The sequence below is a fragment of the Tigriopus californicus genome, chromosome 3 (genome assembly GCF_007210705.1).
Source record: "Tigriopus californicus strain San Diego chromosome 3, Tcal_SD_v2.1, whole genome shotgun sequence".
Lineage (NCBI taxonomy): Eukaryota > Metazoa > Arthropoda > Copepoda > Harpacticoida > Harpacticidae > Tigriopus > Tigriopus californicus.
The window spans coordinates 511,709-536,450 of record NC_081442.1 but is presented as its reverse complement, the minus strand read 5'-3'; the positions used below and the strand labels follow the sequence as shown (position 1 = coordinate 536,450).

Genomic DNA, 24,742 nt, shown 5'->3' with positions numbered 1-24,742 from the left:
ATCGCCGGGAAAATTATCAACGCCTGGGCCCGCCCCATCTTTAACTTGTCTACCGATTTCAAGACCGTCACCAAGGAGGAACGGATGGCGCGCGATGAGATGTTAGAGTCGCGCCGTCGTCAGGAAGACAAACCCGAGGAACGCGCCCTTCGACCCGGCGATCCCGGTTGGTGCTATCGGGCCCGTGTGCCCATGGCCACGTCCAGTTCATACATTCAGCGACCCGAATGGCAGACCACGGTGGACATTTCGGGCAAGACACACAAGGAGGCCACTCGGCTGGAAAAACACATGCGTGCTGCTCAAGACCGCAAACGGAACGCCAAGGCCAAGCGGGCCGTGGAAATTTCCATTGAAGGACGCAAGATGGCCCTCTAGTTTTTAATCTGCATTTGCAAGTGCGGCATCTCGCCTCTTCTCTTAATCCAGAGGGCAAGAGATGATTCTGTAGTTGATGATGATACTCCGTGCTTTGTGTAACGCTGGCATTTCGTCCCAATGTGCATTATTAATAAAGAATCCCGGATTGAATTCGAATCCATCGAGTACCATGCTCTGTATCTTCCAACTCTCTATTTCAGAGTGCTCCTCGGCCCCCCTCTAAATTCAGCATGTCGTCAGCCGCCAAGGACGGCGGGGATGAGCCGGTTAGTGAACAGTTAAACCTAAAAGTGATTGGCCAAGACGGTCAACTCATTCAATTCAAAATCAAACAAAGCACCCCGTTTCGCAAGCTCATGAACGCGTACTGCGATCGACAGAAACTCATGCAAAGTGCCATGCGGTTCATGTTCGACGGAAACCGGCTCACTGAAACCGACACACCTAAATCTATGGACATGGAGGATGGCGACACCATTGAAGTATTTACACAACAAACCGGAGGTGGGCGGCGACCACGGGGTCGACCACGAAGTACAAGTTATCATTGTTTTCCTCGTTCCAATTTTCAACGAATGTATTTCCATTTATCTTTGTCATCCATTTCTACCACCCCACACCGGGTATATTCTCCAATAACTTTTGCAAAATATGATCAAGATTGAGTATGTAACTACTTTGGTCCGTTTATTTAAGCATATAATCGTCTTCATAAGGTAAATCTACGAAGCAATGCTAGGTTTCATGCCCAGCCTACACGGATATTTCATTCAGACCCTTGATTTGTTGAAGCATTGCCTTGGCATAGCGCCGGTGGCGTTTGTCCTTAATGTCTCGGTTAACCAGATTCATCCACGTGCGTTTGGCCGCGTTTTCCACGTCGTATTGCATCGGTTTTTGCTCGAAGACGTAGTACTTGGCCAATTCATCCATGGCACCCACGTGGAGAAAGTTCTCCGTGATGGAGAGATTCTCGTCAATGTTAAGAACTGCATGGCCCATTCCATGTGGAACGTAGATGATCTCACCAGGCTTTTGAACCGTCTCGATAATCCGCTTCCCATACCAAGTCTCCTCTCTCAACTGGGGAACCACGTGGGTCCACCAGGACACGGCAAACAAGGGATCGAATTTGGGCGAGCAAAAATCGTCACACTCGTAATCTTCAGCATACACGTCAGCGGGAAACAGTACCCATGCCTGAAATGGTAATGGTACAAGGGGTTTGAAGGAGGGGTTTTTACCGTTTCTACCCACCAAAATTAATTTGAGTTCAATCTGAAATACCTTGTGTCCATAAAGAAGGGCGTTCCACGCGTCGGTCAGCTCGGGATCATGATGGACGTGTGTTCCGGTTGTGGCTTGACTCATGATAACCCATTGATAGTCTGTTCCTCCAAATGCAGGTTTGAATAGATCCGTGGGAATGGGCTTGGGCCAGGCCCAATCGTGATACAGATCAGATTTAAGGCTACTGCCAGCCATCCTCGACCGACGGGCGGCCACTCCCAAACGTTCAAAGATCCGAACCGTCACATTCCGCCCCATCAAGGCTAGAATTTCATCCCCAGTCAACAGGGCGTCCTCAATCGAGTTCTTGTCAAAATCGGGGTCATCCAAAGGAAAGTCGTCTTCCTCCTTGTTGAGGACGATGCCGTTGAGTTGCGAAAAGTCATCATAGGATATGTCCGTCTTCCACGTGCCATTCTGCCCATATCGACCGAGCAGGTTGCGGATGGTCCACGTTTTGGTCGACTCCCAGTTCTTGATACAGTCTACTAGGATACAGGGTTTCCTGGGTAGCACGTATTTCTCTACGAATTCCATGGGGTCAATGTCACAGGAAACGCGGTCCAGGCCGTCGTTGATCGTGTTCTTCCAGTCCGTGATGTTCTTTTCAAAGTCATGAGTGGGACAGCACAGGTCCATTTTCATAGAAGTATCCCGAACCTTCTCGGGGTCGACATTGAAGTTGAAATACGTGATTCTCAATTGGTCGGGAACAAACTTGGCCAGATTGATGTCCGACAGTCGTTCCTCGACCTCCCCCGTGACGGCATCAGTCACCAAGGCGGCCACATTGGGACTTATGTGCTGCCCTGGTTCCAGGACCTCGCCTTCAATCGTGGTCTTGACCGACGTACCTGGAAAACTGCCCTTATACACGGCATAAGTTCTCAAGGTCTTGTAGGACACCCAATTAAAGTAGGGCTTCTGACTGTCTACAAACGGGACATAGCGAAAGAAGTAGGTCTCGAAAGTGAGCTCGGGGAACTTGGTGTTGTTGACCAAGCCCCGGTAGGTGAACCCGGCGCAATGTTCATGGTCCTCACACAACTGGATGGCATCAGTGGGCTTGTGGAAGCCGTTCAGTTCGACCAAATCGAACTCATTTGGAGGTATTTTACCCGCCAAAAACTTGCCTTGGGCCGTGGTTCCGGTCAGGGCTAAAAGGGCTGAAATGACTAGCAGGTTAGTTGCTACATGCTTGACTGAGGAGGAGGAAGGCATGAGGGCCATCAGGTTCTGACGTGCACGGGATGGGAAAGATCGGGTCTTGCTGGATATCACAGACATGTTGCAACCTGGAAAGAAAGTGGAAACAATTCAAACTCCAACATCATCCTCAATTCATTACCATGATTTGGCGCTACAAACGCTACAAACGCCTCTCAAATTAGAGCAACGTCATGGCTGCAAAAAGAGCAATCGTCGTGGGACCAAGAAACACGCAGAAAGTAGGCTTGCATGGTGAATTAAAAGAGTAATTCTATTGGTCACATACATTATTACTGGGTTCAAATGCAAAGAATCAGGAACTGACAGCTACGATGAACCATCGCAACCATCCTTTGAGTTGCACTTTGCCAAAAAAACCCGTCTCTTTGCTTCAATGGACGCGCGTGCTTTCAAATGACCTTGTCCTTCAATGCATGAAAATGACAACGAAATCGTGTTGGTGGATGTTGCCGCGAGTCCGTTCCACCCATGGCCCACTGCATACAGATTGATTTACTCATTAGTGCATCATCTCCATTATGTGCAATGGGGTACCAACTAAAAGGATTTGAACCTCCTCGAACCTGAGGTGAATGAGGAAGTACCAACAGTGCAGGACGACTCATTTTCGTTTCAAGGCGAAAAGATCGAGTCAAGGCCCCAATGCCAAGAGTAAGAGTAAACAATCCATGTTGATCTACCAGGACTTCAGGAGGCTCGGAAAGAAGATGTGTTTCGGTTGCCTCACGGCGAAATGCAACAACTAGGCTTCCGTGCGGTAAGTTTTCACAACCAATGATTGCAGCTTCCTTTTTCGTGATAAGAGGATGACATTCTGAAGTATGACTCGAGTTACTAATTCGAGTGGCAAAACCATCATAAGTTACCGATTCAAACGTCACGGAAATAAACATCACACGTTCAGGCGATTTTTCAATGCCATCGATGCACATCAATATGAACGCGATGATTGGCGTATTGAATCATTAGCACCCCGTGGAGCAAAGAATGTTGCGAAAACGATTGTTTTCCTCCCACAAGGACAAACGTCATGGCACAGAAAGGTATTGCTAAATTTTCACCAGGGTGCATACTTGAATGTGTTTTCATTGGTGTAAGTGATATTAGCTAAGAAATCTTTCACATACCTGGTCAGGTTAGATGATTAAGAAATTGACATGGTCTGTCGGCACCCTTTCTTCTCCTTCTCAGGGATGAGTAATCACGTGGTTACGAGAGAGACGTAGATGTGTTCTCGTCTCTTTGAGCTTCTGTCAGCAACTGCCATCGCACCTGATTCGTGATCAATCCTAATTTTTCCCCATAGCCAATGTTCCCCACGATTTGCACTTCTCCCCGCATCCTCGTGCGAAAAGTAAGGAGTACGTACTACGTACTCGCAGCAATTTCGAGGTGCGCAACGAACATTGCGAAGGCGCTTTTTCTCGTCATCGTCCCAATGAACAAAGTACCAACCAAGCATCACGGTGGCTTGTACATTTTGAAGAGCCAGAATTTCGACTCACGGCGGTTGTTCTTTCAATGTGTTTTATTGGGAATGGGTAAATCGGAACAATTTATTGTTCCATTCGAAATTCCGTAGAAGAGATTTCTAATCCGGTTATCGGCAGATGGGCGTGATGACAGAAGAATACTTGCCTCTTTTTTGAAAACAACGAGAAGATAAATTGAATATGGCAGAAATAGTGACACGACCACAAAAAAGGACAAATTTCTTCCTCTGTCAATACTGTTCTATCCTTAAAACTATTTTCTTATTCCTTTGTTTTGTTGAGGCATGTCACATTTCTGACTTTCTTAGCCAATCATCCAACTTTTTCTGATTAGTTAGATTTCCTTTGCACCCCTTTTTTTAGTTGTTCCTTCACATTTTTTCTAACAATTCAGTTGACTCAATGTTTGAGATAGTCTGGAGCTCGTAATAGCGCAGTTGGTTTACAGGCGGCCGTGCCATGCACAAGATCGGGGGTTTGATTCCAAGTCTCTCCTCCAGACTGTAGTGGATTGGCATCCAGAATACTGAATCCTTGATATGGGCCTATTTTAGTGGTTTCCCATTTCCAAAATGGGAGAGGATATTTCAAACATGTACTATTCTAATTCATGACAATATTTCTTAAATTATTGTCAAATTCTTGGCAGTATTAGATTATTCAATGAGGCAAAAATGTCCTTCAATAAAGATTGAACGACGACCCCGTCAACCACCGTGAAAAACCCGGATCGCTCAGAAAGAGTGCATGACGCGTTGGTGTGCATTGTCACCATGAACTTTGTCAAGAGTCCTCTGATAAAAGTCACTATCNGCAACGTAGCCTGTGTTCTATCCCACTAATTACTTAAAAATATCTAAAGGTACTAAATAATTATAAACTTATAAAAAAAGTCAATCAGCAATAAAAGATATCCGTCAGTGAAAGATACTTCATCAGGTTAACTCTACAGCGTTTTCCTCACAGCAATCTCAAATTAGCATCCTCAACTAGTTTAGAGCTCGCTTTTGGATGTCTCGACGACCCCGTCAACCACCGTGAAAAACCCGGATCGCTCAGAAAGAGTGCATGACGCGTTGGTGTGCATTGTCACCATGAACTTTGTCAAGAGTCCTCTGATAAAAGTCACTATCATCATCATGAGGCAATGGGCAAACGAACTGCTCGATGCGGTCCATCCGTCAGTTAGAGCAAATTGCAAAAAAATAGCCACCAGAGCACATGAACTGCCAGGAGAGAAAACATGTGGATGGTTTCGGTGGAGGTAATGAGACACACATACACAACACTCACACACGCCCACATCAAGGGCGAGAAGGGAGAAGGGAGAAGGGAGAAGGGAGAAAATTAGAAGCAGAGATACCAAGACAGACAAGTTCAGAGCAAGAGCTCTTTGACCGTGGACTTGGTCGTTTCTTCTACGGTTGGCCGAGATGAAACGTGAAACAAAAGGGATCGAGGTTGATGCACGCGACGAAAGACTAAGAAGTACAGTTACATGGTCAAATCAAGCCGTGAGGCTGCATTTATGTTCTTTCACCTTTTTAAGGGATTAGTCATGGTTGAATCGAGAGACAGATACAAATATAACCTTTTCCCTAAGTATCGATGTTACGAACTGAAGGCAATAAGCAATACATATGTATGCATATATCCCTTCAGAATACCTCTCCTTGATTGGTGGATGGATTGAATATTGAATGCGGGGATGTATTTGTATTTGAAGGGGGTACCTTTATTTTTGACGGGATTTCCATCTTCTCAAGCTATAGTATTCAAGTGTAACAGAGCCAGTTCGACCGTCATTTCGATTGATTCAAGGCCGAGATATGAATTGTGCAAGGTGCTGAAATAATCAAATCGCCAAAAAAAATCGAGTCCTCGATTGACATTCTTGACCCACGTCCTACCTCACCTATCTCACGTCATTGTGTTCATGACAGGTGCTCGCTCATCCATGTAAAAATGGATGACAGAATTTTGCAAATCACAATTAACAAAAAATGGACGAGGTGAAGAAGTGCCATGGAAGCTCTTATGGCCGATTGATCAGGGTTCGAGTTCCAAATATAGCACTTGGTTGACATGAATGATTTTTTTTACCAGTTCCAGATATTGGGGTAAATAATGCCATGCCCACGAAATACTGGTACATAATTGCAATGGGGAATGGGGAAAATCGTATTTAGACTTACTGGCAAGGAACATATGGGAGAGGTGGGACGACCCTATTGACTGGGCGTTGCAATGAAACACATTGAAATCTGGAGGGGTATGGCTCTGGACTGCCTCGAAAAAGGAAAGTAAGAGGTCTTTCTTGAGAGCAAATAAGCTAGGTAGGTTGAGAGAATTCCCATTGTTTCGTTACAGAATATATTCATGTCAAAAATGTCCAATTTTCAGGTTTATCATAGCTCTACCAATGCATCAAAACCCATGTTTACCTTTCAATATCAAGACAATGAAGCGAGTCTAGCGCCATTGAATCGAACCATGCGCTAAAAATTACCAACGAAATTAATACGAACCAAAATGAGGTTGCGAGGTTACCTTGCCTAATCTTGAGTGTTTATTTCGAGCAACACTACTTCGATCAAGAGAACAGAAACACCGTCCATGCATGCATGCATGCGAATCTGGACTAAAGTGTAAAAGAAGTGAATCCATAGTTATCCTTGTTCTCGGGTTCAATACGATATTAATCATATCGTTGGCGATATGTGGCGGTCCTTGTTCAATGGGATACGTGTAAGCCAATGGCGTGGGTCCCACATAGCCTCGAATCGTTGGAGCTCTCACTCTGCGGTTCATCCTGAGCCACCCCCACCCTCATCGCGTCCAACCAAGGCGTCTCTTTTCTTCGCACAAGAAGTCCAGAAAGAGCTGACCTTTCTTACCGGATTGGACTTTGAGCGGGTGTTTCGGAAGGCCAAAGCCGGTCAGGCCATCACCGCGCCCCAATATCGCTTTGTGACCGACGCAGAGCTAGCCAAGATGTATGAGGAGGCCAAGCAGAAGGCGCACGCGCGCCTGCAAATGCCGCCGGTCATGGATGAGCGCCTGCCCAGCAATCGCCTACTCGAGCATGACGTTGGTATAGCCGGCTACAGCGCAGCGCGCATCGTCTTCACTGACATAACCTTTGGCGTGCACGATCGTGAGCGATTGGTGGTAGTGCGGGAGCCTGATGGGCGCTTACGCGAGGCCGAGGGCGAGGAGCGCGATCGGGTCAATCAGATCTATTTCCCCAAGGAGGGGCGCAAGTTAGCCTCGCCAGTTTTGTTTGAACCAGAAAACCTGGAAACAGTGTTAAGGATAACGTTAGAAGAGATCACGAGTCAGCCTGAGGGCTATACCCGTCTTTTGGATCATAATTGCTTACAATTTGAACCTGATCATCCGACGTTTATTCAGACGGCTGAGACCGTTTATGACCACATCAATGCCCACGCTCAATATGATGCCTTGCACTCCACCCGTCACTTTGGACCCATGGTATTTCATTTGGTGTGGAACTGCCGTTGCGATGATTTGTTGGTTCACTTCCTCGAGAAAGACAAAGTGGAGGAAGTTGAATCGCTTTTGAATCTTTACTCACGGTTTCATCCGGAGTCTGCGACAGCTTCTGCCTCGACTGAGCTCTCTGGTCCGGACCGACTTCGAGTCTTCATTGAGAAAGACGCGAAGAAAGGGCCAAAGATACATTCTGTTTTGGAAAAGATGTCGGAAAAAATGAAACAAAACAACACTGAAAGCAGTCCATGAAGTGAATTTATCGATGTTGTGCTTGACAGTTTTTTCATTAATAACGTTAATATAATATTCTCGTACAAATTGTAATCACAGGAAAACTCAGTTTTTGGGAATCATATGAATCAGAGGCTCGGGTAAGTTTTCATTCACTGCTGACCGCACTTGAGATCTGACCGCAGCGAGACGTTCCAGGAACAGGATGGTAGTCGTTACCTCAGGCCCCAGGGTCTCATTAGCTCGGCTGAAATTAGACCAAAAAACAGGTTTTCAATTAAGAAGAACTCGCTCTTTCACTAATTCGGTCATCACCTTTGCACGTCTGCGAAGGATCGAGCATATTGTGCCAAGTAAGCCATAGTCAGGGTACCAACCGAGTCGGAAAATTGTTGGAGCCAACATTGGGCTCCAAGGACGAACATGTGTCCATCTAAGGGATCCCCTAACTTTTTGGGAATCAAATGACCTGGCCAAAAGGGTCCAATTAGAAATCGGTTCCATCAGTGTCGTACCAATTCACCTTCACTACCTGTATTAGGGCAAAATTTAGATCGACCCAACCCGGTCAGGAAAACCAATGCTGCCAATTCCGACATTTTGGGAGCCGCCTTTGTTGTCAAGTAAATCTGCCCATTGGGATCATGCAGACCTGACCAATTCAGGAACGAGTTCAGTTCATAAAGTAAGGGACTCTCCAATGCTTTGGTTTTCGTGAAACCCTCCCTGTCGCATTTAACCTTCATGTTCGATACCAAAGACCTGAAAATTAATTGTCTCAATTAAGAAGAACTGTTCTTGCAGATGAGGGGCTAAATGGTTTCTCACTGGTTCAAGGCTTGAAGGGAAGAGAAAAGGATTTTCGAATCAAAATGAGACGACAAAGACAATTGGTATGCGATCTTTTGTCGCAATAATTGCAATTGGCCCAATGTCAGCAAGGCATCCACAACGGGTCCCAGAAGGCTATAGGTTCTGCCAAGGAAATAGCCATAAAACTTCATGGGTTGAGCTACTACGTTCTCCGTTGGATTAAGACTGTTGCCCAGATTCTCTAGCATCTCAATCAAAGACTTATCCCGAAATACGGTTTTCTCCGTGTATCGAATCATATTCTGCAAACACGTGACGATCTTTAGCCCCAGTAATCGATCCAGTCCCGCCAAACCAATCGTGCCCACAGCTTCTTCCAGGAGCGAGAACAGTCCCATGGAACACACCTCATCTTTGGTTTTCAAGTCGTACCAAGAGCAAAGGGCGTTACTATACACCGTTGTTCTAAGAAGAAAAAAAAGGTTCATTGTTGATTGAAAAGGTGAATACGAGAATATTTATCATATATCTACCTTGGATTGGTTAGAAGAATGATCTCATTGGCCAATCGTCCCATGAAAGTTTGGCAATCTGGATTTGTTGTGGGTGGAGGAGTTGGAATAGGAATGGATTTGTTTTGGTACACACTGTTCCCGGGAAGGACTTTTTGGGTCAGGAAAACATTGGTTTCCTGTTCCACGTGAAAAAGAATGATCCGACTGAGTTCTTCTTGCCAGATCTTCAAACCGGATATTCGGACATAATCCTGAATATACTCAAACGATCTACGAAATCCCGACATGCTCGTTTTCAAGGCCTTCAATTTAACAGTCAATTCGCATGTCTAGAGGATATAAGAATTCAGGTTTGCATAAACTTTACTTATTGGATAAGTATGCGTAAGAAGCTTCCAGGTATCTTTGTACCTTGGCTTTGGGGTTAAACATGAGAGTTTGGTGCAATGTTTTGGACACCTGTCGAACTATTTCTTTACGGATCCCGTCCTCCAAAAGCTGTTTCGGATCGACCTTGATGACTCCCACTAAAGTGGACTTCATGGCCAGGATTCCTTCAGTAAACACTGATATTGAATGTGTTAGTTCAGCTACCTAAATTTGAAAATATTGTTCAGTTCACTCTTCTTCGCTACAGGGATAGCTATAATCTTGCAATCTGACCTGGAATCGCTGAGCCAATTGAGCAAATTCCTTGATCTTATTCTTGTCCAGTCGTGTTGGCACCTCTTTGATCTCGTGGGTTTGAAGTCGGATGATTTGGTCGAGGAGATGAAACATGGACTCGGGAATGATTTGAAGCACTCGGCGAACATAAGAAACCAATTCCGACGAGTAATATTGCGATACAGACAACAAATCTCCACTTCTGGCTTGACTAATCCGAAGGACCGGGCCCTCCAAAGCTGATGCCAACTACATAAAAAGTGAACCATTTAAGACTTTAACCAAGCATCCAAAAAGATAAGTCACTCTTTGGTTATGATTGATGCTTTGAGTACAGACTGTAGTAAAAAGTGCTTACCTTTAAAAAGGTTGCACGCAACCGTTTCACTAAACCGGGGTCTTTTTTCACTCCGTCTTGCATGAAGGGGGTGAATTGTTCAACGATTCGCCATCCGTAACTGATGTCGCCTACGATTTGGGTAACGATCATAACGTCCTCTTTGATTCCAGCAATTCGGATCAGCCGATGCAATCGAGTCTTGATTTCCATTAAGCTCTGCTTCACTTGTAGACTTGAGGCCAGTTGCTCCAACTCCATGGCTTCATTGATGGCCTCCGCTAGTTGAACCGCCAATCGACCTACAAGTGAATGCATTTGGTGCCCATGTTACAATTTGAGCCGAAGGTTTACTTTTGATGGCAAAATGGATACCTGATGTCAGAGGCTGTTCTAAAGCTAGGCTTTGAACTTGAGCTTGCTGCTCTAGGAACCATTTTTGAAGTTTCTCGTTCTTTTGGATCATTCGCCGACTGACAGTGCTTTGGTCTCCGCCGTAGATGAGGGCCAAATCCGAGAGACGCTCATTAACCTCGGTTTTGAGGGTATTCCAAATGGACTCCCGGCTGTTCCAGATCTTCCTGTAGATATCCTTGAATTTTTGCTCAAACTCAGCCACGTACAAGAGCAATTGGAACACTTGGAATGGTTCGTGCTTGGATTCGGACAACACTTGGTCTCTGAGCTGACGGCACTTTTTGATTTGTTGCTCATCTGGAAAAACGATGAATTTAGACTTCGCCACCTTCCTTTGTAGTGAAGTTTTCGGAAACATAAAAAAAATATCTTATTAGAAATAAAATGGCGCTTACATTGTGACAATTCCAAGGTATGCAACATCCGCCACTTCAAGGCCACATTACTCTCTCGGATCAGATTGAGAATCTTGGGGATCTGCTCCAAGACATTATCTTCGGTCAGGCAACCTTCCTTCAGATAACCCCGCAAAACTCCCATCACTTTCTACAGAAGAAAAGAAAGCAAACTTCAACCCAAGCCGTATTTCATTTCGTTCATTGCCTCGCACCTGGATTTGAACAGTACTCTTCAGACTTAATTCCTTGACTTTACTCGGCTGCAGCGTATTAGCCAAAGCGGCTTTGGCGGCCTTATAAGGCTCCCAGGCCTCGACCAAGTTCACTTCATGCCCCATATAGTAGGTGATTATCCAATTGTCAGCAAAGAACTTGTCCACGATTTCTCGCATGGCCGCCGACTCCGTCTTGAGGACCGCCGCAGTCCCACCTCCTTCGAAATAGAGACACACATAGAGCATAGCGGCTTGTTCCGCCAAAGCCGCCGATCGATGTTCAGGTAATGGGTAGGATTGGAATTGGTGGTACAGGTCATCTGAGCGCAAACGGCCCAGAACCATTTGCACGAATTGGGTTGGGAGTGCCACGCGACTAAGACGCAAATTCGTCGAGGTTTGACTACATTCGGTTGATAACGGCAGTGTTGGCTGACTTACCTGAATAACGTTTCCGGGTAATGGGCGGGTCTCTTCCCGTGAATGGAATAACCCGTCGAGCGGAGGAGTTGACAGATTTCATCCACATGACTAGGTTGGCCCTGATCTTGACCCGAGTAGCGATAGTGCGCCACCAAGATCCGTTCTCGGAAATGGCCTTCCAAATGCTGATCCACCAAGAGCAACATGGCTCCCAACACGTACAAAGACTCGCACTAAAATATGGAGGACTCTCATGTCTAAGAGCATGCTCAAGTGACGTCTGTTTCCTCTATCTATTTCTCTTCCGTCTTACCTATACTCTTTATACATTTGAAAATGGGACGGGTGGTTTAAACACTAAACAATAATGCTCGGGGTATAATCCATTCCGTTACTCACCAACAATTGCTTGCCATCCGGGTCTTGGAAGACGGTCTCGACACTCTGTTGGATGTAGGCTCCGTCCTCGAGATCCTCGAGAAACTGCTTGAGATCCACGGTGTAGCGTTGGATACTCTGGAAGAGACGATAAAAGCGAGCCAGGAGATCGCCATACGTCTCCTTGAGGTCCATGTCCAACAATTGCAACGACTCATTCTGGCTAATCCGATGCTCCAGGACCTCGGAGGACTTGAAATAGTGGAAATCCCACGCAATCAACTCGCCATATTTGGCTTGCTCCGCTTTGGTCGGATTTCTATGGGCAGACATTTTCCGCCCGTTTTATATCTGGCATCCCTGGGGCATTTATGCACAATGGGCTCCTTACCGGTAAAGGGTGGGCGCGGCTTCCTTGAGCCTGAGCAACTCGGCGAGGGTGGAATGAGCGCGACTCACCAATCGCAACAAGATACGACCGCAAGCATTGTTGTCGGCCAAGAAATCCATTCCGGAACTCAAACCCATCGAATGCAAAAAATGGAACGGATCCAAAGGCTGATGGCTGAGCTGAGGAACGAGATGTAGCGGTCACGCGATAAGTGGACCCCAACGGATAGATCCGACTTGATGGCAATCACATGACCATGGATATACTCGCACATGTAGGTGGGTGCGTTGGAGCGATTAGAATGCTATTCGAATGTGTTGTTGATACTCATATCATATCATATGTGGGAGTTGTGGAGTTCTTGGATCAATCAAGCTCTGATTGGAGGAGAGCAGAAAGGTAAACAAAGACCTGGCCAATGAGAACACATCATTTCTGACGTTCGCAACTGGCTCTTTCTGAATTTCTTATTCGGTTGGTCCTGACGACCGGGTGTACATTCAACATAAGTATAAGAAACAATTCCGGAAACATGGAACATCTGCCAAACTGGGGTGCTGGAATAAAACCATATCTGAGCATCGGTGTGTTTTTAAAGTCAGTACGATGGATTCACTTCGAAATTGTGACCAAGACTCCCAGGTTTTAATTGAGTTTAAGAAACTCACAAATTGTATGAAAATGCATGTGCGCTTTGGAACATTGTTTACATTTAGATCGAGGGCCCAGATAAGTCCCTTGGCTCCACGAGGTACTTAGATTACAGCCAATATTTTTTCTTTGTTGCATCAGAGTAAAATTTAGAATAATTAAGTATATCAAAGATATGTAACTTATCGCTCTTTCTATGTCTTGAACATCCTATCATCAACAAAAGATGGAGAAATCAACTTTGAGTTATAGAATAAAATTCATTTCATTGTTAGATCATGATGCAATATGTGAAGAGTTTTGGAAAATTAGACGTTTTATTTAGATTCCAAATTTGTCTGATTGAAACTTCATAACATCACATTTAATTTTCAGGGAGGCAGGCCCAGGTATTCATTGTGTGTACTGAATCAATTTCTTGATTGTATCTACAAATTACACTAAGGGATGATTTCGAAAGTTTAGGTGATTCCATTATCTTGTCAACACTAACAAGATCGAAATGACCTCACGCGGAATATGAGCCTCATTTTTGCAAAGAACCTGGGAGTTTTCAACTCCAAAGATTTTAGGAGCAACAACCCATTGCTCCATAGATGAGTTTGTTGAGATCTGCAAGGCTTGTCAATTTGAGCGTTTAGATGATCTTGTAGTCACAGATCAAGATGCTTTTGAGGCCATCAGGGACTTAAGGCTTTCAAGTTCTCCTGGTCCTGATGGCGTGACATCTCAGTTTCTGATGAGATGCTCACTGGTTTTTGCTCCTGTTTTCTCGTACTTGATGCGTTGCATCTTGGATCAGGGCAAGTTCCCCTCTTCTCTGAAGTTAGCTCACGTTGTTCCAATTTTCACTCAGGGAGGAAGGGGGACAGGAGAAAATTTCCATCTTCACTAAAGTTGGCTCACGTTGTTCTCATTTTTAAAGCGGGAGATAAGTCGCTCCCCAGTAACTATAGTCCGATTTCTCTCACTTTAAAATATTGCGAATGTGTTTGAGAAGATCATGAAGTTTAAACTTGTTGAATTTCTTGATATTCATGAAGCCCTTCCCCTAACCAGCATGGGTTCTGAGCACATTTTAGCACGGTTACCCAACTGATTGAGCATATAAAACAAGTCATTGAGGGACAAGCGAGTCATTTTTTGTTGATTTAGTTTATCTCGACTTTGCCAAGGCCTTTGACAAGGTAGATCATGGCCTTTCAGTTAAAAGGCTCCATGAGATTGGGATCCAAGGCAAGGTCCTCAATTGGATAAGGTTTGATTTGTGGTAAGAAGCAATTGGTTAAGGTCGAGGGATCCCATAGTGACGTACATGATGTCAAGTCGGGTGCTCCTCAGGGCTCCGATTTAGGTCGTCTCCTCTTTTTCATCTTCTTTGCTCCACTTAAGGTTAGCAGTAGTAAACCCAGCATCTCTTCTTATGCTGATGACACGAAGGTAATATGTGGCAGGAATGACCAAGATTCTGGTGATCTCTCAGAGGTCCTATATCAAATATGCTCTTGGGTTGTATAGAGTAACATGGCCTTGAATTCACCTCAATGACATTTGGGTCAACGCCATTAAAACACCCTTCACGAAAATAATGGAGGTAAAACTATTGAGCAGGTCTCATCTATGAAAGATTTAGGTGTAGTCCTCTCAAATAATGGAAAGTTCGATGAGCACATCCAGTTGAAGGTGAGTAAAGCTTTTCAAATATGTGTTTGAATATATCGCACGATTAAGTCTAGAGATAGCATCACGATGCTAACTCTGTACAAGTCGATTGTCTGATCCCATCTTGAACATGCCTCGTCCATTTGGGCTCCAATTAGCTCAGCAGGTTTGGAAAAGCTCGATCAGGTCCAAATATGTTTTACCAGGAACATTGAGGGCGTGAGACAGCTCTCGTATTAGGAGAGATTAGAAAGGTTGGGATTGTACAGTATTTAGAAATGGTACGAAAGGTATCTGATATCGTACGTTTTCAAAAGTAAAAGTTTGTCCTAACCCAGGTTTTAGGGTTAATTCTAGTGACTGTAGAGGCTTAATGTGCGCTTTGAGAGCACCTTCAAGCCCTCGAGAATCCAACCAGTTAGAACAATGAAGTCCACATCTCTTCTTTCTCGGGCTCCTTCATTGTTCAATTTGCTGCCCTCAAATATTCGTAGGGTTTATGTAGGGGTTGATCCAGTAGCAAGATTTAAGTCAGACTTGGATAAGTTTTTGACTCAAATTCCTAATCAAGCCAGGTCTGCCAACTCTAATTTGCTGGTGGATCTGATATTACATAGACTTAAGTAAATGATTACGTTTTCGTCTTGAACTGCTGGGGATCCCATTCCCAATAACGTTATGGAAATCCGCAATAAAATCGACGCAACTGGTAACCGAATTAAGTTAAGTTTTACCGCTAGAGATAATACGATCAAGGGACGATCAGTTTAGTTACTTTATCAACTTTAAACGAAAAGATTTGGCTGGCGGTCAAGTTATTGACAATATTTTCAATGTTTTACATGTGTGCTTACAGTGTCTATGTTTTGATTCGAAGCGCTATAACATTCACGGTTCAGGCCTTGGCAATGCTAAAAAACTGAAAAAAATAAGCTGAAACTAGTACCAATCGTCCAAGAAAACCCAAATTGACCATGACATGCAGTTTGCCCCCTCCCCCGTGACAATTATCACCTAAACCTTCAAAATTTCCCTTATTATAAGAAATCCAAAAAAAAGAGGTCAATATTGTATTGAAAATTGTTTATTGCGATGATTTTTCATCCTTATGGTCACAGAAATAATACACATTATGGAAATGGTGAAGGAATTCGCCGCAAACATTGCAGGTGCTGCAATCTTTAGTTGGTATAACATGGCATTCATTCTTACTACACGTTAGGTAGTGGTCGCTGTCTAAAACTTCCCTCGTAATCACCCGTCTATATCGAGCATTCAAAGGAAGGCTCCAAATCATTCGGCTTCGCCAGAACGTAGTCGGGATAGTTGAGATGATATTGGGGATTTCGGCGGGAGGGAAATCATCAAACAAGGGAAGCCGCAAACCCTCAAAACCCTTCCCTAGTTCAATGGAGCCAATTCGGCCAGGCACGATATTTTTGAGCCATATTTGTAAGGGGTTAGTCTGAGTTAGGTGGTATGTGATGGAGTTATTGGATGCAAATGGTAAGCCCAAGTACCGTTTTAGGTATTTGGAGAATACAGAGTCCCTCGTCTCGTAAACGGACTTTGCAACGAACCCTGTGATACGTAGAAACCGGCAATCCATACTCATAGATGGGCAAGATGTAGGTTTGAAAGACGCACAATACTATAGAGCAAATGGGAGGTCACGCTGAGCTTCAAGCATGGGAAAAGGAACCCAATCTTTCCCCTGGCTCTTACATTCAAGTGTCGTAAGTGGGCTGAGAAGGATAGTTGAGATGAAAATATTATTCCCAGATAATTGAACTCGTTCACTCCTCATCTTTCGAGTTCAACTCCCCTGAGGGTGATCGAGCAAGCCGGAAGTCTGCCCTTGTGGAAGACCAATATGATGCATATTGTATTGTACGTACTCGTATATGTTTCCACTCTGACACGCATAAAACATCATGGTGATGCATCATAGAAGGTGTCCCTGAGTGTTGGATAATTTGCCTAGCGAGTGGTTTGTTGACAAAATCAAGGTGCTTAAATGAAATGCTAAAACTTTGGTCGGATAAAAATAACCACAACTAGTTATAAATAGATCAAGTCGAGAAAGAAAGACCAGTTCTAGGTCGGTTACTGTGAAAACAAAGAGTGTGACATTTCACTCGTCATTGTGAACAAGAAACTTGTCCAAAACTCTTCAACCATAACACCAGAGGCCTGAAACCGCGGGAAAGGGTAGTTCCGGCGAGATGTGAATCATGAAAAAGAATTGAGGTATTAGCTGACAGCGATTGAGACGCATTTTTGCATTCCAGATGAGAATCATCGTAACACCGAATAGGGATGGACATACAATTTGTATGATTAGTGTTGTGGAAAGAGGTCTTTATGGTAAGAGGCAGAGAAGTATGAAGAATGAACATGACGGGGAGCATGACGTAGAGGGAAAAAGGGAAAGAACAAAGAAATATGGTCGAAAACGGAACCTTGATCATGCAACCACTCCAAGCATCAATAGATTTCCGGACTCAAACACTATAACCAACCAGCTACAACTTCAAAAAATTGTTCACTGGAAGGTTGCTAAGGTCGAATGAGTGAAGCCTCTCCCAACCACCGAAATCAGCCATCACATCATTCTCCTTTCCAAATTCTGATAATCAGTGTTGTGCCTGGGTCAGATTGATTCTTCGTCTGTGGGCGTGGGTTACCTCTGAAAGTTTCCCTGAGAAAGGTTGCTTGGGGAGGAGAATCGAACCGGGGACCACAATCATCCTAAGAAGTTGAACTTACCACTACGCCAAGCCCCCGTCTAAAAAAGGTTAACCTTCACGCTCTCTGTTTGACCACTTGGTCAGGCTAGTTCAAGATCTAAATGACTTGTTGTTTCTCATACCTATTGCCACCAAACTCAGTTGATTGCAATGCTCATGTTGAAAGAGAGTTGAATGGACGAAAAGGGATGAGCTTATAAAAAGATCGTCATGCTTTTCAATATTACTTCCCTAGGGACCAAGTGAAGCAAGTTTGTGCTCGATTCAGGTTTCAAATTGAAGCGGTTATTGGCCAATATTTAGGATTTATAATGGTTATTTGTTTTTCAACCATTCGAGCCCTAGCAGATTTACATACCTTACATACGACTCCCTGGAAGCACTGGAAGGAGGTACGGACAACTCAAAGGCTTCGTATGATGTATTGATCAGAGTTGCTAATATATAGACAGAGATGGGAATGAGGTAAATATTGTACATCGAATGGCTATTTTTTTGCAGCTAAGATTTACGGATTTTGTAACCGATACAAAGAATGTCATTCAATGTAAGAAATGTCATGTCTGATTGATTAACACAAACTAAAACGAGAAATGGTCAGGTACAATGATAAAACACTTGGTCTACCCGTGAATTGGTATTAGCCGATCTATGAAGGCCGTGAACATAGGGTTGGTCAAGGGTTTTGGATGAATGATTATGTAAATGATTTGTAAATGATAAGGCAGGGGTCAGATGCAGCAAAGATTCGCCTCAAGCCCGACGGCAAGAGCTTATACAGTTTCGGACCCCTGTTCACTACATTAGCTTTTCTTTTTTAATTTTCTTAATCGGTATTGAAGGGACAAGAAAGAGAACATGTTATGGTGAACGAGACGAAGTGATCAAGGCCCATAACTGGATACAAAGACAAGATTTACGCCTATATATGCTTGAGTAACGCAAGTTTGTAATGTCATTTCATGCCTTTAGAACCAATTGGCATGGTTGCATGATTGTTTCTTGATATGTTGGCTTTGGCCCTTTGGACTCTGAACTTGGTCCATGTCGTAAGTGCTTTCAGCAAAGAAACAATGCCATAATAGCACGTTTGCAGAATCTTACGTCAAAATACCAGGACAAACCTGTTGACATGCACCTTAGTATTTGATTAGGTTAATCATATAGAGAATTAGCTGAGATTTTTCTAAGGTTTTTCTAAATAAACGTATCCTAATTTTGGGAAGAGTAGCAATTCCCAAGGGACGACCAACGTGTCATGATAAAGAAAATAACAATTCAAGCGACCCTAAGGCTTCTTTTGTCTTGAACAGAGAGCGAGCCCCTGTCCTTTTTAACCTTTTGCATGTAGCTCTCCGACAATTCTACAATTTAGATGAACCTTTGTCAAGTTTCAACACGATCTTGGTCAGGTATGGATTGCAGAAAATGATCAACCGTACGTTCAGGCATGGTACCGGGGTGCCTTAAAGCGGCCAATTCTGATTCATTATTGGAGCAAATATTTTACTAAACATGACATGGCTGCTTGGGGGAGTCATTCCCAAGCATCGGTTAGAAACTCGTAGAATTGAAAAAATGATTGCATGAAACCTCGTCTTTGAAAAGGTGAATGAAGTGAAAGAGACATTGAACTATGAATGTGAACTTCAAAGAATGCAAGGGAATACTGCCCAGCAACCATTTTAGATTTTAGGGGATTCTGTGATGTGCGACTGTTCTTTTGAAATGAATCACAGAATAAACTCGGGACAAAATCAAAGAGCAAGCCAGTATGATTTGAGGTACGTGTTTTGACCATACAAGGATATCGATCAGACTTCGGATTTAATGACGTAAAACTACCTCTCCTGCTGCGGATAATGCATAAGAATTGGATTGTCTTACTTTAAAAGGTATGGGTCAGGCAGAAATTTTATTGAGGACAAACCTGTACTCGTACATCGTCATGTGGTTGGTTGAAATGGTGTTTTTTGCAATGAAATTAGAAGACACGTGGTTGTCTTACATATTCGTTTATTTCAAAGTAATCATTGCCAGAATGGCTATCAAATATTTATTTTGGGAGAGTTTTAGCATTCAACCACGTACTTTTTGAGCTAGAGAGGAAGTTGATTGAGGTGCTGCTTAATGCCATGTCAAATTTTACCCCGTGAGAGAGAAACAAGTTCGTCCGTGGGGGGATTCTTGTATCGAATAAAAAAATGTTCAATATAAAACTTGGGTGTTCAATGAGTGGTCATTTCTTCATCTTTCCCATGGCATGGCTCCTTAGCACATTGCCATGAAGACTGACATCGACAGTGATTGTCAGTGTATTGCCCCTGGCGTCATCACCTACTTGACCAAATGACTTTTGAAGAAGGAATTAGTAGCACTGTCAGAACTGCTAACAATTACTGCCACCCCTGAGCATGGCACAGAAGGAAAAAAGATTCATTCCAAAATAAGAAGGTAGCACATTCCCATATCATATGTCACAAAAAAAATGAACACCCATAGTTGTGGTTACGACAATCGCTGATCACTGGACCTCATCAGTCATGTCGAATAATTGCCAAAAGGGCGGTGGAATACATTGGCACCCTCATATGTGGCTTCAGTATCGAGACAAACTAGACTGCAACTTCCATCGAGGGATTGCCCCCGATGAACATCGTGAGTCCGGCTAGTTACCTGTGAATACTTATGATGAATGCTTTGAGGTTCAACAAAGTCTTAAAAAGGTCGTGCTCTAGGCCGATGTCAATCACTTTGTTCCCTCACCGTCTCCCAACATGAGGTATGGAACTTGGTTTTTGTTCCAAGGTATTGTCACTCTCTTTTGTCTCATCCAAGTGATCCATGTTCAAAGCCGCGAGGTATCCCATTATACAAGGGTAGGCACTCATTCTATTATAGGGTTTTCTTCAACGTCAATAGGCTAATAAGATTTATTGTTCAAGGTATCCCGAATGACACCTCCCAAAGACCAGGAGGAAGCCAAAGGCCCGATTTTTTACACTCGAGTAAGTATCTCCCCCCCCCCCCCCCCCTCCCCCTCCCTTGAGGGGAATTTTGATTTTGGAAACTGATTTTTGTTTGCTGTGACATTTATTTGACACTTTACATCGTGTTGTTTGCTTGAATTTGCATTTGTCCACCTTAGGTTACACGGGAATCCACCAGCAAGCTCAAAAAGGTAACACATTTTCACTGGCTTGAAAATGTTGGAAATGGTTCGACAATCACTTTTGGTCTCTTTCTCTGGGTAGCACCGATCCTTTTTCTTACACACGGGTAAGTACTTTTAAGTCATAAACCGATAAGACTGAGGAAAAGCCATTTGAAAATCAACCTTAACTCAATCTCTTGTCTTATTTGGCATAGTTTTTACCTTAAAATGATTGCCAGACTACTTGCTTTACAATCCTCATCTGTTTCATTGCCTGGTTCAGTTTTGTGGGGAGGGAAAACCAAAGAAAAAAGACAGTCCATGAAAGTGGATGTACATACGCAAACTCCTTTATGTAGCAACACATGTGTACATCGATGTTCTTCAACTACCGTTATTTCTACTTTTTTTTCTGTGTGGTGTGGGTGCAGTATTGTGCCAATTCTAGTATAGGAATCATTGAGTGTGAGAGCCCTGCCCTTGCGTTGAACGTGATGTTATTGCGAGGAAGAACTATAAACTATATAAGAACTACTATATGCTCCAAAGAGTCAAATTAACATTCTCGTAGACCAGTCCCTACTTTAAAATATAGTTTAAAGACGGCTTATATCATGCCAGCAGATGTTTCTACCCTTCTCAACTGATGCTCTACCATTCTGAGGACAACTGCCAGCATAATCAAAGGTGAAAAAAATAGAGGGGCTGTAATGGTCAGAAAAGAGCTTAAGTCGAACCGAGTATGTCACCCAAAGGATGGATTGATGGATTTCTTAAGCAAAACAAGAAAAGATAGTTTAAATTTGGTGCCAATGTTTTTCTTCTTTCTCAGGTTGCTCGGAATGTACCTCGCGTGTATAGATTGGAAGACCGGAGAGGTCTCAGATCAAATGCCATCGAGGATTTCTGTCGTCGAACGAATATAAGCCCACTGATTCCTAACCAAACCCAACTGGATCTCTATCCGAAAGCTCTCGTCATGGATTACAGGAACCGTCGGAATGTGATGGAAGAACCGTCTTCAGATAAGGTAACGTACACCACTTATTCGATAGGATTACTTGATCATCTGCAAGCTTTGCAAGTGATCATCGATTGGCTTACATTTCCGGGAATTTGAAATTTTCTGGAGCCACTTGATAACTATGCTTGTACTATGGGACATCTCTACGAATTACGTTTGAACGTGATTGAAGTAGCTATGTATCTCATTGATAAAAAGCAGTTGCTTCTAAATTTGTAATGCAGGGTTTTCTTTGATCAAACTTGAGGAAAACTGACAAATGAAGAAAAAAGGGCAAATTAAAAGGACTTGGTAATGTTTGTTCCACATCATACATCTTCTTAAATTTACTATGACTGGAAGTTGTATGTAAGCTTAATCGCTAGTTCTGACTGCATTGGCGACATTGATTTCTCATAGCCTTAAGTGCCTAATCAAATTTTAAGAACTCAAATTGAGAAGAAGAAATAGAATTTGAGAAGTGACTCAACTCAAATATGTGGCAATATTTGTCACAAAGATATAGGGTATCTTATAAGATGCGTCACCAGATTACGGGATTGCTTTTCACCTTCACCTTAAATGGCATGAAGCAGGGTTGGTGGTATAATCAAGCAAAAAACTGACTGAAAATCAGCAGATTATTTTGATGGTCCTTTCTCTCCTACTACTTCCCAAATCGAACTCGATAGTGCCATCTCCAAAGAAAATGATTCGTACTTTCAAAAACCCAGGGTCGATCTCAATTGAATATGAAGCTCATTAGATGAGATAGGAGCGCTTAGTTTTTGAGTCAGACCAAGCTCACCTGCATTTCAAACTTTTATGTTAGACAATGTGCAAGCTCATCTCCCGCCAAAAAACCCAAAGCTTTGAGCTATTTTTGGACAAAGAAGGTTAATTTGGCAAGGCATAAATCTTTGCTTCCATGAGATTTCGATATATCCAATCAATCCGATTACCGCATTGCCTTCACAAAGTCATGAAGAAAATCTTGTTTGGCTTTTGAGCTCCATATCGCCTATCTCTTCCAGAGATATAATCAAAAATAATTGTTCATGGAATTAAGATAACTTTCGCACAGGGAATTTGTAAGAAGTTTCGGGTCAGAGGTTTTAGGGTTATTTCTGGTGACCATGGAGGTTTTGAGAGCACCTTCAAACCCCTGAGAATCCAGGTTAGTCCCGAAGTATGAAAGTATGAAGTCCTCACTTCTCACTTCTTTCATTGTTCAATTGGCTGCCTTCTAATACTCGTTAGTCGGTTTTTTTCTCTAGCATCACATATGGGCAAGTTTTCGAGCAAAGTTCCGGTTTAACCTATATAGAAGGGCTTGTCGTATCTGACAACTCTAATTTACTAACGAAACAGGCATCAATGGCAATGGCAGTTCAAGATACATAGAAATCACAATAGTATTAATAAAATCTGTCAAAAATATTTTCAAACAACGATGTTCCAAAAACCCTTTTTATCTCGAGGAATGGTGGTTGTAGGACAAGAGTACAACATAAATCACGTCATTCACTCTAAGTAATGTTTCCCCCCCCGTGTTTCCACGTAAAACCCACATCTCCAAATAACCCATCTCAAAGTGTACATTACAGTGCTCCAACCCATTCCTTATTCTGTTCCAGGATGGATTCAACTCGAACACCGACTCGTATTTGATTCTCCGACGTCTCTTGTGCCACGGCAACGAACGACGTTTGGAGCCTTCGGTGACCATGAACCGCCCTCCAGCCAACGGTTTGAACCACATGTTCGACAATTGGAACATGGCGCATCATGAGAAGCGCAACGGAAAGCCCCCAGCAGACAATGGCGCCAATCAAACGCCGTTCCTGATTCTTCGGAAATATGCCTAATAGGCAGACGACTATTTGGAACAGGCGATCCCACATTCTAAACAGTCTTCGTGATCGATTGCAACTGATGATGATGATGATGTATTGGCATTGAAAACCTATCTCTTTTGATCCAGTCACGCATCTGGGGGAGGAGGATGTGTGCATTTGTATCAAAGTAGAGTTTTTCAGGGACAACAAGATTGGTAAAACTATAGTATAGCTCCAGATTGTGTCATGATTGTTTTATTGGAATCTCCTTCAGTGGATTCTGCATTACTCACACAATAATTGAGACGGATGAACAAATCATAAGATAATGACGCATGGATTGAAAAAAATGTTTATGTATGATTTGCGCTTTGCGCTTTAATCAATAAATTGCTCGAGGGAACAACTTGTCCCACTCAACACACTCCATTGAAGCCAATATCATTCGGGGATCTGTAGATGTTACGTTAAGTACGAAATGAAAAGCAGACTTGTCGTGTCAAATCGCTTGTCAAAAACTGAACCAATAAAAATGAACCGATAAGACCCATTCAACAAGGGTCCTCCAAACAATGAACAATGCTAGGTATAGGCCTGGACAGTCTGATCGATAGAAAACGGTGCATTTATTTTGGGGTTTTGGTTCCATTTTGTCAATTATAGTTCAGTGGTAGCTCTCGAACAAGGTTGGGACTTTGCAGTATTTGAAAAAGACATGAAAGGTATGGGATATTGTACGTTTTCAAAAGCATCCATGAGCTTTGTCCCAACCCAGGATCAATTCAGTCAATTGTAGTCAGTTGTCAATTGGTCAATTGTAGCGACCGTAGAGGCTTAATGTGCGTTTTGAGCGCACTTTGAAGTCCTCGTGAATCCCAGTTGGTTCGAACAATGAAGGTCTCATCTCTTTTTAGTTTCTCGGGCTCTGACACATTCTAAGGGAATACGTACCCGAGAGGCATTGATCCTGTGGCAGGATTCTAGTCATCT

At 43.3% G+C, this 24,742-nt stretch overlaps 5 protein-coding genes across 6 annotated transcripts in view; 3 read left to right on the top strand and 2 right to left on the bottom strand.

Moving 5' to 3' along the window:
• The window catches only part of LOC131878044 (protein IWS1 homolog A-like), a 2,888-nt gene extending 2,306 nt beyond the window's left edge, over positions 1-582 (top strand). Inside the window, exon 3 of the mRNA XM_059223945.1 lies at positions 6-582. Coding sequence (XP_059079928.1) covers positions 6-378 — 373 coding nt within the window. The 3' untranslated portion in view covers positions 379-582. The remainder of the gene's footprint in view (positions 1-5) is intronic.
• Positions 583-1,047: 465 nt separating this feature from the next.
• LOC131877717 (uncharacterized) lies at positions 1,048-6,740 on the bottom strand. The gene is made up of 3 exons (XM_059223476.1): positions 6,590-6,740; positions 1,669-2,966; positions 1,048-1,581 (listed from the first exon to the last, which is right to left on the bottom strand). The coding sequence occupies exons 1-3, from the start codon at positions 6,600-6,602 to the stop codon at positions 1,135-1,137; spliced, it is 1,758 nt and encodes a 585-aa protein (XP_059079459.1). The 5' UTR covers positions 6,603-6,740; the 3' UTR covers positions 1,048-1,134.
• A 231-nt stretch (positions 6,741-6,971) lies between these two features.
• Positions 6,972-8,234, top strand: LOC131877719 (small ribosomal subunit protein mS22-like). Its single transcript, XM_059223478.1, has one exon. It carries the CDS (start codon positions 7,113-7,115, stop codon positions 8,157-8,159), a length of 1,047 nt encoding a protein of 348 aa, XP_059079461.1. The 5' UTR covers positions 6,972-7,112; the 3' UTR covers positions 8,160-8,234.
• Positions 8,148-13,028, bottom strand: LOC131877715 (WASH complex subunit 5-like). Its single transcript, XM_059223473.1, has 14 exons — positions 12,695-13,028; positions 12,325-12,622; positions 11,944-12,158; positions 11,500-11,878; positions 11,285-11,435; positions 10,848-11,186; positions 10,494-10,774; positions 10,133-10,384; positions 9,881-10,063; positions 9,488-9,798; positions 8,970-9,419; positions 8,674-8,903; positions 8,457-8,610; positions 8,148-8,388 (listed from the first exon to the last, which is right to left on the bottom strand). The coding sequence occupies exons 1-14, from the start codon at positions 12,829-12,831 to the stop codon at positions 8,247-8,249; spliced, it is 3,522 nt and encodes a 1,173-aa protein (XP_059079456.1). The 5' UTR covers positions 12,832-13,028; the 3' UTR covers positions 8,148-8,246.
• Positions 13,029-16,009: 2,981 nt separating this feature from the next.
• LOC131878317 (uncharacterized) lies at positions 16,010-24,181 on the top strand. Of its 2 annotated transcripts, XM_059224257.1 has the most exons (7): positions 16,010-19,652; positions 20,484-20,636; positions 20,703-20,765; positions 20,906-20,939; positions 21,008-21,036; positions 21,744-21,941; positions 23,552-24,181. In XM_059224257.1, the coding sequence occupies exons 2-7, from the start codon at positions 20,535-20,537 to the stop codon at positions 23,780-23,782; spliced, it is 657 nt and encodes a 218-aa protein (XP_059080240.1). In that variant the 5' UTR covers positions 16,010-19,652; positions 20,484-20,534; the 3' UTR covers positions 23,783-24,181. The 2 variants fall into 2 exon arrangements, with proteins under 2 accessions (XP_059080240.1, XP_059080239.1); XM_059224256.1 differs by having other exon boundaries at positions 16,707-20,636.
• The last annotated feature ends 561 nt before the right edge of the window (positions 24,182-24,742 follow it).